The sequence below is a fragment of the Acanthopagrus latus genome, chromosome 7 (assembly GCF_904848185.1).
Source record: "Acanthopagrus latus isolate v.2019 chromosome 7, fAcaLat1.1, whole genome shotgun sequence".
Taxonomy (NCBI): Eukaryota; Metazoa; Chordata; class Actinopteri; order Spariformes; family Sparidae; genus Acanthopagrus; species Acanthopagrus latus.
Genome location: NC_051045.1, coordinates 4975250 through 4993675, shown reverse-complemented (window position 1 = coordinate 4993675; position 18426 = coordinate 4975250). Strand labels below are relative to the sequence as shown.

The window sequence follows — 18426 nt, the reverse complement described above, 5'->3', positions numbered from 1 at the left end:
GCTGAAACGGACAGTGAGTTCCCAAACATCTGCTGCTGACAGAATTTGTCACTGACGGCGTTTCACACCCCATAAAAGTTTCTCTCAACTCAACCACACAAAAATTGTGACATGTTATATTGAACTCTGGGGACTTTTTCCACAGGAGATAAAAGAAGAAGCCTCCATCAGTGACTGTTTACTGTATTTGTAAAAATTGACACATTTGCTGTCAAATAAAATGTCGTCTCCTTTCATAAATCTATCGTACCTTATGAATTCAATTGTAACAGTTTGTTCAAGCAGCAGGATTTAAGTCACACAAGCAGACAGTCTGGTACAGTGATACTGCGACAAACTGACATTTTATACAAGGAAGGAAACAATTTAATGTGTTGCATTAAATGCCGAATTAACAAGAAAACCTGACTGACTTGGAATTTGCCGTAGCCATTTTGCAAAGTTTTACTTTACATTTATCCTCATGCAGTAACACTCAAAATTGCACGATTTGTTAAGGGAGTCTGGGGATTTTGCAACGACTATTTCAGTGATTAGATTATATCTACCGCTAACCGCTGTCTGTTGTTGTGGCTTCTACTTTTTGCTTCGTGGAGGATGTCGGCTGAGTGGGCGGTCCTTCACTCTGGCTCAGGACACGTCGTGTACATACTGCTAAAAGAATGTGGTCACATGCAGCCCAGACCACCTCTGAATGTGGTCTGAGTGATCACATCTCAAACGCGTCCTCGATGTGTACTCGCTGCGTCCACACCTGTACTCGCTCATTGATCGATGTCAATACCAGGTCTTAACAGGGCCGCGGAGACTTTGGAGGGACTCAGGTGAGATCTGGGTGTTTGAACCGCTGCTTGAAGTGCATATCTTTAAAAAAAAAAAAACCACCTGATCCTAACAAACATTTGGTCAGAACAGGAAACACTTAAGTCCTCCCAGGATGAAGAGTAATCCCTTCAGTCCTGCTCAAACATGTGATTTAGAGCCTGGCATTTGATACACTTAACATAACCTCTGTCGAGGTCGGGACGTGACGGCTGCAGATCAAATATAATAACTCTTTCTTTCACAGATTTGGTTCTCATGAGTCTTGTGACTTTTGTTCACTAACTCTGTATGTTATCTGTGGAAAGGCATCCATCTCTGCTGAACAGGGAAAGGCTGAGGGCTAAAGGGAACATCAAAGAGGCCTGAGGGGGACTTAACACCTTCCCAGAGACACAACCTGCATTGTTCTACAATTAATCCCAGCCTGCTCTATTACTTTCAGATTATCTTTAAGTGGGTGAAGTCTTTGTGGCGCATTAAGACTCTCCTTAATCTCCCCTCCACATCTCCCTACACTTCAATGGCGGCCATGCTATCTTGTCCGGGTGGGGATGGCAGAGGCTTAGGGCTACTCTTAGAAGGTGGTCTGCCGTGGCCACAGGACAGTGTGAGAACTGTGACACAGGGGAGGGACAACAAACATGAGCTCAAATCTCTTAAGCGCACAGGGAGACAAATAAAAGGATTTGGGTTGTCAGGCGGGCACAGGAGCTAAAAAGCTATCTTTCATAATCCTTTTGATAGTGGACCTTTGAAATGCATGATCTGGATGTTTTAACACAGGGTTCACAGAATACTATTAAAGGGAAAATCTCAGCAGAGTGAGCTTGTGAAAGTTACACAAGCAGAGGCGCAGGTCTGAGAGCGAGGAGTTTTGTGTCACAGATGAAAGATCAAGAAACGCGGAGTCGAATTATGGTCGGTTTTAATGCAGCTTGTCACCATTTCAACAGGCTACGGTAACCTAGCTGTTCGGTTATTACACACAAGGTGCTGACAGATGTACGAATGAGGAAACTCACCCCCTGAAGAGGACGGTCATGGTCACAGTCGGGAGACACGGTGTGTCAAAATGAAAAAAGAAATCAAAGTCAGACAAAAATCATGTAGTAACAGAGCTCAGCAGCAGCCTGACAGAGGTGAAAATCATATATTCTGGATCAAAGGTTTGGATTATTATCCATAAAGTTGTTACCATCCAAGAAAGACCTACAACGACATTTGAGATTGTGAAGATGATGGTATATGTTCTTGAAGACGCTATTAATCTGTATAATATCTAATATTCTTTTAATAACATCTAATATTCTTTTTGACGTCTCTGGTTTGGTCGAGCTCACAATTACTATTAAAATGTTCAACACAACCACAAAAGTCATGACTCACTGCGAACACGAACATTAATGTTACGTTTACCAGAGAGTGACCATGATTTCCCTTTGACATGCTGCATCTTCTGGATACGAGGAAAAGTGGCCCAAGTAGCGAAAATCACAATAGTTGTTTGGCTACGTTTCAGACTTAAAACTGTTTATGCATCTGAATTTTCTAAAAACATCATTTGGGGGAATTAATTGGAAATTCAATTCTGGAGCTGGAGACATTCAGAGAATAAGCAGTCACTGTTGAGCTCTATTAAAAAAAAAACACAAGATTGTGAGTCGACAATAAATATGGCTACTTCACGAAATGCAACATGCCACATCAAATACTCACCGAGGTGAAGTCCTGGTTCGACCCGACACAAAGTGACACAAAACACAAAAGCATACGTTAGTGAAACCTTGTATCCAACCACAAGAAACAGTTTTGTTTTAGTTTAGTTCACTTTGTATTGCTGTTACATTAAAGGATCATTCCAAAAAGACTAGCAAATGCAAACCACCAACTTGAGCACTAAGATGTTGAAACAGGGCGACATCGCTATAACAACAAATTCCAACGGGGCAAGAAGACTGTGGACCCAAACGAACTTAACTCGGAGCTTGAAAGTCCCTTTTGTACTTCTCTATTTGCGTGAAGAAACGGAGATGACATGAAAGAAAAACCTAAAGGCAAACTTGCTTTTTCAAGACGCAATAACAGACTGAATATCATGTTGTTCTTTGTTTGGACTGTGGCGTGACGCTAATGTTTGAACGCCAGAGAATCCAGATCAAATGGAGACTTAAAAACTCCCGACCCCCTCCCTTCCTCTCGTTCATTCCCCCTCAGTCACACACATCATGTAACTGTCTTGCTCTCGTTTAGTCAGGAAGCAATATAACAATATTACTGTGTTTTTCATGTCAGTAAACATCTCAAGAAACGCAGCGGAGGTGCAAAATACTTTCTTATTTTGTCAATAAATCTTTACACAAGTCGTTAACCAATCGGCATCATCCTGTACTTTAAACTCCAACCCAAAAGTTCACGAACTTTGAAAAGTACTAAACCCTGGAGTGGGGACTTTTTGGGGCGCTTGAAGCTACAGTAGGAAATGCAGTTCGTGTGATGCTCAAAGGGTTCTTTGTTCTTCGGCCCTGCGGTAGAAATGCTCAATATATCGTATTGTTTTATCAGTTTTGATTTTTTTAAAATGTTACCCTTAAGAAGATATTGGTTATTAAAAATATTTATTTTATTGATACAATTTGTCTCCCGTTTGAAAGAGACACAATTCAATACTTTATCACAACTGAATCATTTAACATGAATAAACAAGAAACACAGCAGACTGATTAACAAGTTCTGTTTTCACTGCTGTGGAGAGTTTTACTAAATGTTTCAGAGACAGATTAGGACGTAAGACATAATATAACTCATTGTCTCCTTACAATACAAGATGACAAGCTAATCAGGCTACTGAGAAGTAGCCTCACAACGACTTATTACACAAAAACTAAAAAATCTAATTGCCAAGGCCCCAATAATCCCATTAGGTCACCTATTGGACCAGAGCAGCTGCAGCATATCATGTCAACACATTCGTAGATAGATGATGTAGTTACATAATTATCATGATGATATTATTATTATTATTATTATTATCATTATTATTAGATGTTACTCCATCAGAGAATGATGCTGCTCTTGTTCTTCCACTTCCTTCCATCGACATCCTCACATGCTCTGCAGAGAGACAGAGACACAGTTTCTCTATCAATCCACTCCTCTTCCCATCGTGAATCATCAGCTTTCTACCCCTCCCTTCATCTTCCTGCTGTCAGACGGAGCAAGCTCCACTCTGTTCATTTCTTTTTTTCTTGATCCCTCCCCTTCAGATCTACAGTTTGAAGATGGGTGTGACTGACATAGTGGAAGAGCTCCAGCGTTGAGACCAGCAGAGACATGTTGTCCGGATCAGAACTTAAACTGGTTTCAGTTATACGAACGTGAAACTCAGACAGTAGTAGCAGTCGACAGTCGTTGTCAGACGTAGAGGTGAAATGGCGCAGAAAGGAGTTCAGCTGGACCGGGAAACTATTTCTTGTTCGATCTGTCTGGATGTGTTGAAGGATCCAGTGACTGTTCCCTGTGGACACAGCTACTGCATGAACTGTATTAACACCCACTGGGACAAAGAGGATGAGAGGAAAGTCTACAGCTGCCCTCAGTGTAGGCAGACCTACATGCCGAGACCCATCCTGATGAAAAACACAGTGTTAGCAGTTTTAGTGGAGGAGCTGAAGAAGACTGGACTCCAAGCCGCCCCTGCTCAGCACTGCTATGCTGGACCTGAAGATGTGGCCTGTGATTTCTGCACTGGGAGAAAACTGAGAGCACTCAAGTCCTGTGTGCAGTGTCTGGTCTCTTACTGCGAGAAACACCTCCAGCCTCATTATGACGCAGCGTCGTTATCCAAACACAAGCTGGTGGAACCGTCCCAGCACCTCCAGGAGAACCTCTGCCCTCATCACGAGGAGGTGATGAAGATGTTCTGCCGGACCGATCAGCAGTGCATTTGTTATATTTGCCCCCTGGATGAACACGAAGGCCACGACACGGTGTCAGCTGCAGCAGAAAGGACTGAGAGGCAGAGAGAGCTGGAGGTGCGTCGCCGAGACATCCAGCAGACGATCCAGGACAGAGAGAAAGATGTGAAGGTGCTTCAACAGGAGGTGGAGGCCATCAATCGCTCTGCTGATAGAACAGTGGAGGCCAGTGAGAAGAGCTTCACCGAACTGATCCGTCTCATGGAGAAAAGACGCTCTGATGTGAAGCAGCAGGTCCGATCGCAGCAGAAATCTGAAGTGAGTCGAGTCAAAGAGCTTCAGGAGAAGCTGAAGCAGGAGATCACTGAGCTGAAGCGGAAAGACGCTGAGCTCGACCAGCTCTCAAACACAGCGGATCACAACCAGTTTCTACACAAATACCCCTCGCTGTCAGCACTCGGTGACTCTGCAGACTCGTTGAGCTTCATTGACCGTCCTCTGCGGTACTTTGAGGATGTGACAGCAGCTATTACAGAGGTCAGAGACAAACTACAGGACGTTCTGAGTGAGAAATGGACAAACATCTCACTGACGGTGACTGAAGTGGATGTTTTACTGCCACAACCGGAGCCCGAGACCAGAGCTGAATTCTTAAAATACTGGCGTGAACTTACACTGGATCCAAACACAGCTAACGCATATCTCTTATTATCTGAGGACAACAGAAAGGCAACAACAATGGAAGAAGAACAGTCTTATTCTAGCCACCCGGACAGATTCACTCTACAATGTCAGGTCCTGAGTAGAGAGAGTCTGACAGGTCGTTGTTACTGGGAGGTGAAGTGGCGCGGAAAAGTTGATATCGCGGTCGCATACAAGAACATCAGCAGAGCAGGGAGGAGATATCAGTGTAAATTTGGTCACAACGATAAATCCTGGGCATTAAGATGTTCCGATACCTGGTATGTCTTTTGGCACAACTATGTCAACACTCAAGTCTCGTGTCTTCGGTCCTCCACAGTAGGAGTGTATCTCGACCACAGGGCAGGTATTCTGTCCTTCTACAGCGTCCGTGAGACCATGACCCTCATCTACAGAGTCCGGACCACGTTCACTGAGCCTCTCTATGCTGGTTTTTATCCTCTGAATACAGGAAACACTGCTGAGTTCTGTAAACTGGAATAACCTGGAAGTCGTGGATCGAATTCTGTGTTTAAATTCTGTCAATCAAACATTATGGGGCGGTACTTTGATGCGTTTCATTTGTAGCTCTGTAAATGACTGAGTTTCTTCATCACTGATCATTTCTGTTTGCCTGAACTGACATTTCTCTGAAGTCAAACGTAAACTTCTCTGTGCTCGACATCTGTGTGGAATATTTGTATTCATGCATGTGTGTGGTGGCGTTTGTCTTAAAGTGCATGAGTCCAATCTGGTACTTGGAGTTATAATTTTAAAAAAAAACTGTAATTGTCACAATCGTAATCAATAAGGAGATCATTCATTCTTTACGTTAACATTGCTGAAATTCTGCTCAAACTAATTAATTGAATCAGAATCAGAATCAGAAAAAGCTTTATTGCCAAGTACGATTTTACACATACGAGGAATTTGTTGTGGTGATGTTGGTGCATGCATCAAATAACTATTAAGTGAAAATATAACAAATTAACAATATAAACTATTTAAAGAATAGAAAATATAACAAGTTAACAATATAAACTATTTTAAAAAGTAGAAAATATAACTATACAATATAAATATATATACACAATCTGTTTTTTGGGTAAAAGGATAAAAGGGGCAGACCGGCTGGCAGTGAACAATTGTGTGGATGTTTATGAAAGCACTGAAAAAACAGTCGTTTAACAGACTTTACTCGTGGTCTGTGTAAATAAACTGAAGGTTTGCATTATGAATAAAAACATTTCTTCAAGAACGACCAAAGTGTTTTCCTCTTGTCTTAATTCCTGGGTATTTATCAAAGCTGATTCACTCGCACTTCTTTCCAGGATATCGACCAAATCAGTGTGAAGTCGCACTAACAACAACAGTCCAGACAGACAGACAGCTGGCAGTGTGTTTGCTTTGCAGAGATGTGAGACTGTTTATTTCTTGTTGTCATTTTCAGCTGAAACTGTGATGTTTAAAAATATAAAGTTCAACACAGGAGGACCAACAAATCTGATGTTTCTGCAGAACTATTTCTATATTACCACGGTGCTTCGCATTGTTAAAATTCTTAAACAGCAACAATCTCGGACTAAAAGTGACTCTGGATGAACTCAAGCTGTCGTTTCCTTTCGTCTGTGACTCAGCAGGTCAACTGGGCCTCGGACCCGGCGTGAAAATGTTATTAATGACGACTGAAAGTAGCAAATACGCTTTTTAGATGAATGAGATGAATGTACTTTGAAATAACATCATGAAAACGTCACTTAAAGAGCATGTAAGCCGAGGTTTTCTACCACAGTGTGATTGGTTCAATAACTGAGGCGGTTTTCTACCTGAAGCGCCACAAAGTTCATGTTCAGTGTTTATGTTGAGAGCAGACGTCCTTTCAACCTGGCTCACTAAAGCAACTTTGTCACGGAGAAATGAGCCGAGCTTTCTTTAAACTGTTTCTTTTGTTTGTTCATTTAGTCAATAAAGAGGTTCTATTAAGCAGTCTTGAAAAAAGTGGGGGTGGGGTAAAGTCAGAATGAATCTGGTCATGTTGGGGTGTGACAGACATTAGTTGAGTCCTGACACACATCAGTCATCAGATGATTACGAGTTAACTTGAGAGTGAGGCTGCTGTTACCAGCGCCGACAGTCGACTGGTGATGTTTTCACCTTGAGAGTCTGTTTGTTTTTTCGTGTGTGTGTCATCGTAGCAAACTGTGGTCCTGGATCAGTGGAACGTCTAACTTTTGACCTTGGTTTGATCGTTTGGCTGCTCGTGTTTCTTGCCCCATCAGACTTTGTGGTAGCGTTTTCTCACTACAAATTCCTCAACTCCTCACGACAGATGTCCACAGATATCAACATTTTTTTTTAAAAAGTACAGAATCATCCTTTAGGAGGTGGAGCAGTGGGCGGCGCTACCTTCTTGTTAGCCAGCGTGGGGTCCTGTCTGAGCAGCTGAGAGAGGTCAGGCACTCGAGCACCGGCAGCAGAGTAGATCCATTCCTTCTCTATTGGATCCAGCTATTACAGAGAGGGGGAGGAGGTGGAGCTCAGATGTGCACACACACACACACACACACACACACACACCAAACACACACCCTACTGTCCACATCCTGTTGTGGGCTCCCTTTGATAATGCTGATGCTACAAAACCAGTAATCCACTTCCTACGAACGACTGAGTCACTGCCGACTGACACATTGTGGGAGACACCCACGATCTCACTGCACACAGCTCACACTCCTACTTCTGTTAATGGTTCAAGGGAACGAGGACCGACAGCAGTGACACCAGAGTGGACGTGTGTTTCTGAAGATCAAAAGTTAATGATCGCCTAACACTGAGAGGATCTCTGGAGACTTGACTCTTTTAAATAATACCTCAAAGTGTTCATTAATAAGATAAAAATAAGAAAATACATTTAAAAAGAAGGACTTACAGCGACGGCCGCGGAGCCCATGCTGCCCGTACTCTCCTCGTCTTGCTCTGACTCGGACTGAAAAGACAGAAAAAACAGATGACTATTACTCAGTGGTGTGACACAAGTTAACTGCGCCGCATCAGCCATAACAGCACAGTCATAAAGCATGATCCGGCATCACAGGGTACACACAGACAGACACACACACACACACAGACAGACACACACTCATACATCCAGTTTTCACACACCGGTCACACTGCTGTGATGTTTTCCAGCTGACCAAAAGGGTGTCAGACAGATAGAGAGGTAATGAGACAAGCGCGACAGAGGTGGCGTTTTCACACTTCGGGGGTAATGAATAACAATCCAATTAACAATTAGCCCCCAAAAAAACAACACGCCTACAGTCAGGGTGTGTGTGTGTGTGTGTGTGTGTGTGTTTTTGTCACCATTTCTGCAAGGGTTCAACAGAAAAAACCCCTCTGGCGGTACGTAAAAGTGTCACTCCAGTTGATTTATGTGAGAGGTTTTTTTTTTTTTTTTTTTGAGGAGAAGCTGACTGCAAATTGTTCTCAGATCATACGGAGACATGATGTTAAAGACGTTCGGTCCTTTCATGTCTCCTGCACAGACTGTCACCCGTCAGCGTGCCGAACATGAAAAGTGGAGGGACTGTATTTATCCAGCCTATTCCGCTCCAGCACATGTCCATTTTTTTTTTTTTCCCTGCACTCTCGGTGGAGAGCAGTAATAACACGCAGAGGAAAAACATCATCGGGCATGAAAGGAAACACTGAGACATGACAACAACTCCAGACCCTCTTCCAGCACTTTATTTTTAGTAGCTTTTGGGCCTCAACTGTTATTTTCACACTCAATTCATGTGTTGATTTATTTTTGTGAAGTTTTTCATCTGGTCTGGAATCATCTCACGATTTTCCACAGCTCAGGGTTTCATCTGACCAGCCGTCCAAAACCAAAACAGTCACACAAAACAACAGTTTTGCTTGATACAGTGAATCATTACATCAATTACCAACGTAACTGGTGATTCAATTTAATGCTAGTCATCTTGTGTTTTAATCGACTAAACGTTACAGTCTGGATGTTTTGTCTCAGGTGAAGTCAAACTGTACATAAAAGAACTAAACTAATATGACGATGGTTTTCAAAGTGGATGGAGGCGTCAGCTGACCGCTTCTTTCTCACTTTATCAATGGTGATATGTTGTCGTGGTTTCTTTCTTGTGACAAATGTACGTCTTGTAAGTCGCTTCAGACAAAAGCGTCTGCTAAACGCCCTGAATGTAAAATGTCACCGTAGAAAAAAGGACACTAATGATATTCTATACTATTATTTCATTACATTTTTGTCTAAAGCGACTTACAAGACGTACATTTGTCACAAGAAAGAAACGACCATAACAACATCACCATCGATAAAGTAAGAAAGAAGCTGACGCCTCCATCCACTTTGAAAACTCTCGTCAGATTCTCCTCGTGTTCTTTACTCAAGTGGACTCATGACGTACGATAGTGAAACAACAATAAACATGCAGCTCTGTTAAACTGTTGTTCGGACAATTCGAACTTTTTCTTTCATCACAGTGTCTCCGCTCATTAACTACGACGGGGGAAGCACCAAGATGGCTCCAAAGATGAATTAGTTAAATTAACTTCAGCATGTTTGCAACAGAAACAAAACTCTTTTATGATATTGATTAAATTATGCTTAAATTATCTCTGGAAATGATGTGCTGCAGAGTATTTTTCATGTGCTCACATATATGACAGTATAGATATATTAACAATAAAGGTGGAGCTCAAATTAGAAACTGGATATTTAAGCTGATGACACCTCCAGCTGACTCAACTTTAAACAAACCTGCTCTCATCAGTGAGTCAGTCTTCATTTAGAGTCATTATGTTATAAATAATATTTCCCGTCAAAGCTTCCAGCCTCAGGTGTTGTGATGAAGAACAGTGTGTGAGAGTGAAGCGGCCAGGTGAGCTTCTGTAGTGTGAACCGTCTGTCAGCACACACAGTTCGCCGCTGTGACTCATTCTTCCAACAAACACACTTAATCTGATTGCGGGCGCTTCATTAACACCCTCCAACATATTTCATCTGTCTGCTGAGCGGGTCATCAAGGACGGCCACGTAGTATCTCTCCACTGGGATGAATCTCAATCTCTTTAATGGGCACACATGATTATTATCTTTCTAATGAGTTCCAACATGTTTGCTGCTTAACATAATAACAGAGGGCTTCATTTAAAATGCAGATTCCCTCCCCCCTGACCCGGCTCCCCCAACTGGTTCTCCTCCCACTCATATTCAACATACTGTAGCTTACAAATCCAGGTAATTTACTTGGCACCACCTGGTGGGTGAAGAGGGAAGCACGTGTGAGCAAGACGGTGGTTATCCCTTCAGTGACTCTTTGAGACAGGATTATGGCTGCGACTAACAATTTTACGCAACAATTCAGCTTTAAGGATTAATCGATGATATCTTTAAATAGCTTATTTTGTCCAAAATCCAACAACTCTTTATTTACTCACATACACGACAAATGAAAGCAACAAATCACTGAATTAAAAAAAAAAAAGTTTGATACTTTAGCTTGAAAAATGACAGAATTGATTAATAGATGAGGAAAATCACTAGTGATTAATTTTCCCGTGATTGACCGATTGATTAATCTGTATGTATGTCCAGGTTGGGTCCTTCCTCTGAGCACGTTCAGGGGAAATGCAATTAAAAAATGGGAATTCACCAACACTGACAGAAGAAATTACCCGCTAGCGACTCAAGAACTACCTACTGCTACTTGCTTCGATCACAAAATCACCTTATTGCTTCTATCAGAGTACAAACAGTCAGTTAAACGTTTTCAGTCCAAAACCGCCTTTTAAAATATTATTTTTCTTCCTTGTTTATTTGCTGCAAATCAGCCACAAACAACCTGGACTGTTTGGACCGAGTCGCTCCTGCGTCACGTCTTACAACAGTTCAGACAGTCATGTAGCGCGCAAACCAGAACGACTTCAAGACTCCAGAGCACGAGACAGACAGGTGTGAAAAAGCGACCTGAGGACTTGGAAGGTCATGTAGCGCAGCCGTGGCATGAGTAAACTGACGAACAACATCTGGTTGCGACTCAGAAAGTTAAAGTCTTCTCCAGCCTTGATTGACCAGAAATGGAGCGATCGAGCTTCAGACGTGTTATCAGTTAATTATAATTAACAGAGTGCAGGTGGGCAAAGAAAATACACTGCTGTTACTTTGTTCAGTGGAGGGTTGCAGCGGTAGACAGATTCTACCTTAAGAGCATTCTTAAAAATAGATAACAAGTTTGTATCAAGTTTCATGTCAGGAAATAATAATATTTAATAATATATTTTGTGCAATTATCCCCCAAAACCCTCTTTTTCATTCCTTTTAAGTGAAACTCTCGACAAAATGCAACCAAGGCTTTTTTTGTGAATGTACCTGAGTCAAACCTTCATGTAAAAAAAGCATAATTACGTCGAAAGAGGCATTTTTAAGATTTACCGTATTTTCGTTACGGTGGACCACTTCTGTCTTCCAGCAACAACTATCCACACAATATCTCCTCACGTGACTTTTCCAGCTTTTGATTTTAGTATTTTTTATTATATGAGGCTTTTTCAACTTCAAGCTCAATATTGTTTTTCGCTAACAACAAAAACAACAAATTATCTGTGCATTTATATGGAAATATAAGCTTTAGGAGCGTTCCACCTTAACTGTCCTCCAGGTTACGTCACATTCTGAGATCGACTCTTCTCCACTGGCAGGACGGCGGCGAGCAGAGGAAACATCTGCTAAAGTGAGTTGTCTGAAAACTTTCTTTTTTAGTAAACTCTGTGAACACTAACAATGTTCTCAATGCTGGTGTTCATGTGTAGAGACCCTGGTGATGCTACGAGCAAAGTTTCATGTTGTGTTGAGCCTTCTTATTGTTTTAAAATAAAATACGGTAAATCTTAAAAGTGCCTCTTTGGTTGTAATTATGCTTTTACACGAAGGTTTGACTCATATTCATTCACAAAAAGAGCCTTGGTTGCATTTTGGCGAGAGTCTCACATTAAGTGTAATTGTGTCTGAGATGGTTATCAAATCTCGTACTGCTGCAGCCCTCGTACAGTGAGAACCAGCTCAGTATCCAAACTCTGCCTCTCAATCAGCCATATTGTCACCTTTGACCCTGAATCTTTGTCCAGCTCATCCTCCTCGTTGCTCGGTGCTGAGGGCTCCTGGCCCGGCGCCACAGGATGTTGCTGCATGAGGGCTGATCCTGTCTGCAGGTCCTGCAGGAGCACAGACACAATGTGCCGTGAACTCAAACCGTCCACAGCGCGGCCAAACGTTCAGCCGTGTCGTGTGGCGGCTGAGGTTAACACACAGCATTAGCACTCTGCTTGCACTTAACTTCACCATCTGGGTGCAGACGAAACACTACTTAGCTTCAGTGCCGCCCGTCTGAACGCGTCGTATGCGGCGCAAAATGCATTAATCTTTCAAATCTATGATTAAATGCTTAAGTTTACTGCCGGAACAATATGTAAAATTGTACTTCCAAAGGATTATTGTGCATTAAACCTGCACCCAGTGTTTATTTTGACAACAGCAAAGTGCTTCCATGCATTAGTTTCAAACAGCTCCGCCCTTCTTTTAAGACAATAAACCCTTTGACCTTCCTTTTCTTCTCATAGCTTGATAACTTAGCTTAGCGGCGGGAGAGAGCGCATTTTATCTGCTGCACAGTGTCGCTCTGTGGAAGTGACCGCGCCACGCGACCGTCTTCGAATGCTGACACACTGCAGCAGAGAAAAGGCAGAGCGCACTCACAAAGACGGCCTTGTTTAGAGATGAATGCGTCATTCACACGAGGAGTAAACACACTGTGTGTGTGTGTGTGTCGGGGTGGAACCAGAGTCAGCAAGATGCATTTTAGCACCCAGTGTTGATGCTGAGTCACCCTCAGTTTGTCCCACAGGTTGTTTTAAGTAGAATAGATTGCTGATTTTAAATTCACCTCGGCGGCGCTGTCTGGTTCGCTGCACGACATCGGCTCATCCTGCTGCTCCTTCTGTCGGGGAGGAGAAGTCGAGGCGTCCCACCGCGCCGCGGCCGGAGCTCTGGCCGGGCTCGAGTGTCGCCGGCCGTCCACGTCTGCCGTCGGATGTTTGGCGTCTCGCTCTTGCAGCATTTGCCTGTATCGCTTCTTTAGGACGAGATACTTCTCACCCTGTGACGAACAAAAAAGCACAATATAACACTGAAAAGAAGAAAAAAAAACAACAGTACAGTGACTGGTGTACTTTTATTTGTGTTTCTATCCAATAATTGTTATTGTCTTTATCTAGGAGGCTCAAATATGTGTTTTTCGTCTTGTTCCTTCACTTGGATGTTCTGTGCAGAATGATTAATGTGTGCAGAGGTTTGTTTTCACGTTCATCTTTTGAAGAAGGACGTTGAAGGACGTTTCTTTGTACTCTCCTTACATATGTGTTCATACAAGTCTGATTTTTTGTGACATTCCAACCGTTTAAGAAGTCGGCAGAGGTCAAATATGCAGTTACAAACACACACCAGACCTTTCAGTGACGTGGGAAACATCTCGCGTACGTATGTATTCAGTATGTTTATGCCTCAGTGTTGAGATAAGGACACAGGACACAGTGGGAGCGCTGCGTTTTATCCACAAAAGGTAAAAATATGTGAACGGTTCACTCACATTTTCTGACTTCACCACAGCGATTCGGTCGATGATGAGCTTGAATTCCTCTCTGTATTTAGCTGCAGGGAAGAAAAAAACAACAACATCTGATGTGAAAAACTGAAAACTAAATATAGCTTCAAATATTTCACATGCTGTAATAATACACAAGTGGTTCCAACAATAAAAATGTCTGGGATCAGAAAATAAGGGGCATTAACTCAGACACAAACAGAGAAGGGACAGAGAGGAGCTTGAATTAAGTTTACTGTAAATATTTCCGAATAAAAGCGCGTCTAGAATGTACTTGTGTATGTTTACAATAGATGTGTGGAAACTGCAAACAACAGAGGAAAGAGAGGTTTCCCCCTCCAGCCAAGATACGATCAGATCCCAGTTCATCCCCACGAGGCAGAAACCTGAGTCATTTAAGACGTCGGGTAAATGTTTCCTGTGGGAACCAAACACAACTCCAGCTGACGAGCTGATCGACCTCAGCAGATAACGCCAACGCTCTTTTGTTTACGCCAGCGAGCGAGATATGCAGACGGTGTGATTAAGAGTCGACCCTTTCTGATTATCAGGGACACGAGCAACACGTTTTTTTTTTTTTTTTTTTTCCAAGGCGAAGGTATTCCATTCATGCTGCTTAGGTGTGTATGTGGACAATTGAAGTGCTTCCTTTTTCCTGACGTCGTACGGAAAAAGAACAACCGTGGCGAGATAGTTGCACGGCTCACAACAACAGGAAATCCAAAAGGAAGCTGCCACTTACATCTGTCTCAACAAAAGAATTCCTCGTCCACCCCAGCGACTGACACAGTATGCACACTAGTTATTTATTAGCCGAAGGTCTGCACAAACAACACCCCCCCACGACACCGCCACACTTCCCACCAATGCCCCAGTTTTTTGGTTTTTTGTTCCCCCCCCGATCTGATGAAAAGAAGCAAACCCCATTAGAGGTCCACATCCAGTCATGCATGTGGACTTAATTATGATTAAAACACTATCATCACAATTACGACGTGGAAATCTGTAACCACATGCTACGACAGCCCCCTTAACTGTGTGGGAAGCACTTTTTCTAATTGGACGGCCTCGTCAGATGGCAGAGTATCAAGGCAGCTCTCTCTAAACCTCTGTCAACAACTGCAGTGCTGACATAGCATCTGGACAGAACATGCTGGCAACGACACTACAAGGTCACTCTGGATAATCATTTAGAGGGAGGTTGAAAGGTAAAGGCGCGCTTCGGTGGACAGATAATGGATCGTCACACGCTCATATTTGTCTTCTGGGCCAAAAGTATTACAACATCTCGCTGCAGATATCTCTTAGTGTGTCAAAAAGACGTGTTTATTCTCGGTAGAGCTGGTTAAAACTAATGCAGGCAAAAACAACAGTGATGCAATAAATCCTGTCAGTCCAGCTCTATTCAGAGGAATCACTTGCGCAACGTTCCTGTTCTGATTTTTCTTTTCTTTTATGTGCAAAAATGCCTCATTGCTCAGCTAACACACTCTACCACAGTCTTTTGTCTGGTGTGATCTTAGCATGAACGTAAGTTCATGTTAGCAAAACGTAAGGTAAAGTTTCCTGTGTAACTAAGCAAAAGGAACATTGTGGTCTAACAGTTAAACAAAGAAGGGAAAAGTGAGACAACTTACTGTGTAATATATCCAATGTTTAGTAACATTAACACTGGTGCTCCAACCAGCGATTATTCTCTCAATTGACTGGATAATAGTTGTTTTATAAAACTGTAAAACTGTTAAAAAAAATGGCATCCAGGTTTGCCAAAGTCAAATGTGACTCTTCAAATGGTTTGTTTGTCCAACAGTCCACAATCCAAAGATGCCAAGAAACAGCAAATGTGAGAACCTGATAAAAGTTATCATTTTGAATATAGAAAGCAAAGTAGGCGACTCTATTAGCAAAATCTTCCAGTTGAGTTTCTGTTGATCATCTCAGTGATTGCCCGACTATTAGCCGCCGCTCTAGCTACTGTTTGACAAAAAAATGTCAATTACGCTATTAACAAAAACTAGCTTTTTTGTTTCTGTTTATTAACTAAATGATTAACCGACTCTTGCTAACTTTAGCTAACGTTAGCCACCAGAAACAATTTCTCATACCAGACTAGCGACCAGCAATTATCGCTATTAAATTTAACTTTTCCTTTTGTAACAGAAATGTGTGAAATTTCTTCCTTTTGAAAGTGACGAGTCAATGGAAGATATATGATATATTAGCCTACAGGGCTGTTAGCCTACATTAGCAAGGTGTAGCTAGCAAAAGTGCACATATCACGCCAAAACCCAAGAATAAAAAATAAAAAAAAGGACAAATTACAATTACTTTGTATTTAAAATCTGTGAACTGAGTTGAAAATGTAAATACTTGAGTGTGATGGACTGGAGCAGTGTTAGCTGTGTTTGCTTGGTATAGCAAGCAAAGCTGCACATAATGCTAACACCCCAAAACAACAATAAAAATGACTGAAACATGACTTTAATCAAAATCTGTAAATCTAGTTCCTATTCATTGACGAACTGATTAACTGACTATTAGTTGCAGCTCTAGCTAGCATTAGCTACCAGAAGCAATTGATCATACCAGACCAAAAGCTCGAGCAGAATTTAACTGTTTACATTTGTAACGATAAGATTTGTTATTTCTTCTTTTAAAATTGATATAGTTGATTTTTAAAGTGTGGTGGTAAGGGGCAGTGTTAGCTGTGTTAGCTCAGTGTAGCTAGCCAAAATGTACATAACACTACCACTCAAAAACAACAAAAAATGACTGAAACATGATTGCTATCAAAATCTGTAAATGCAGTTCCTGTTCCTTAACGACCTGATTAACTGACTACTGCAGCTCTAGCTAGCATTAGCTAAAGTTACGTTAACCACCAGAACTAATTGATCATACCACACCAAACGCTGGTGTTGTATTTACTTTTTTTACATTTGTAACAGAAAGATTTGTGTTATTCCTTCTTTCAATATTGATATAGTTGAGTTTTAAAGTGTGGTGGTAAGGGGCAGTATTAGCTGTGTTAGCTTGGTGGTGCTAGCCAAAGTGCACATAACGCTAACAACCAAAAACAACCAAAAATTACTGAAACAATGACTTATAAAAATCTGTAAATGTAGTTCCTGTTCATTAACAAACTGATAAAGACTTGCAGCTCTAGCTAGTGTTAGCTAACGTAACGTTAGCCTCCAGAGGCAACTGATCATACCAGACCAAAGGCTGGTGTTGAATTTGACTTTTTACATTTGTAGCAGAAAGATTTGTTTTGTAATTTCTTCTTTTAAAACCAACATAATTGTAATAACATACGTTGATGGTGTGATGGACAGGATTTATAACAGATCTGTGTTTAGCTAGGTGTACCTAGCAAAAGTGAGCATAACATTACACCAAAAAAAAAACATTAATCTCAGAGGCCAAATATGAGAGGAATGTAGGTGTTATGATTCAGAAGAGGATTACATAAGCATCGTGTACAGTAGGTGGGTGGGGAGGAGCAGCACAGAGCTGGTGAATCTGTAACAGGGTCTCCAGCTCTCTGTGAGGAGCCTCCATGACACTCAGCTCGGTGACATGTTGTGGTGATCATGGTGATGGCGTTGTGTTGCGTTCAGGGACCAGGCAGCTTCAACTGGCCCGAGGGGAGGAAATGACACAATCCTCCTGCTGGAGCTGGAGCTGCAGCTCTGTGGAGGGGCTCCTAATGCAAACCAGATGTCTGCCTTCAACGGGGAACAATGAGGGGACAGAAAAATAACCCAGCTTTGTTGATGCAGACTGGAGGAATGCTGCGTTCAAATACAAAATCATACCAATCCAAGTATGAGATCTGTCAGGGAAAACACGCGGTCGATTTTTTTTTTTTTTTTTTTTTTTTTTTGGGAGTGGGGGGGTTTATATGAAAGCCACCCAACAAGCACCGAGAATAATCCCATTCCCCTCCCATTTTCTGTCGCATATTTTCATCTGTTTTCACCCGCAACACATCGACAGGTTACTCACCCCGCAGCTGCAGGTCACTGTGGCCAATAAAAGGCTTAAATGTCCTCAGTAAGTCTGCGTTTCTGACTCTGCCGGAGCTGCCTCCGGTGGAGCAGAAGTAATCCAGCAGCGACTCTTCACTCACATCACTCATCTCAGCCCAGCTCAGCGTTCACACAGTCTACAGAGAAGTGTGTTTTCATGTAGATATATAATCCTTGCTGTACAGTTTCAGTGGGCCATCCTGCAGCAGCAGCAGAGTCCTCTGGGCTAATTAGTTGTATCGTACATGTCTGAACTTCACTCCACCCAGACGAGCTGAC

General features: G+C 42.2%; 2 protein-coding genes across 4 annotated transcripts in view; one reads left to right on the top strand and one right to left on the bottom strand.

Moving 5' to 3' along the window:
* LOC119022808 (tripartite motif-containing protein 16-like) overlaps positions 1-6376 on the top strand; it is a 26816-nt gene extending 20440 nt beyond the window's left edge. Inside the window, exon 3 of the mRNA XM_037104130.1 lies at positions 4089-6376. Coding sequence (XP_036960025.1) covers positions 4254-5924 — 1671 coding nt within the window. The 5' untranslated portion in view covers positions 4089-4253 and the 3' untranslated portion in view covers positions 5925-6376. The remainder of the gene's footprint in view (positions 1-4088) is intronic.
* LOC119022809 (ankyrin repeat domain-containing protein SOWAHB) overlaps positions 1-18426 on the bottom strand; it is a 27366-nt gene extending 8940 nt beyond the window's left edge. Inside the window, exons 1-8 of one of the 3 annotated variants that reach the window (XM_037104131.1) lie at positions 18125-18426; positions 14102-14163; positions 13400-13612; positions 12561-12671; positions 8350-8406; positions 7827-7928; positions 2542-2553; positions 335-337 (exon numbers count right to left, since the gene is read on the bottom strand). In XM_037104131.1, the coding sequence (XP_036960026.1) occupies positions 335-337; positions 2542-2553; positions 7827-7928; positions 8350-8406; positions 12561-12671; positions 13400-13612; positions 14102-14163; positions 18125-18257 (693 nt within the window). In that variant the 5' untranslated portion in view covers positions 18258-18426. Of the gene's footprint in view, positions 1-334; positions 338-2541; positions 2554-7826; positions 7929-8349; positions 8407-12560; positions 12672-13399; positions 13613-14101; positions 14164-17584; positions 17959-18124 lie in introns of those variants that run through there. The other 2 variants (XM_037104132.1, XM_037104134.1) reach the window with 2 other exon arrangements.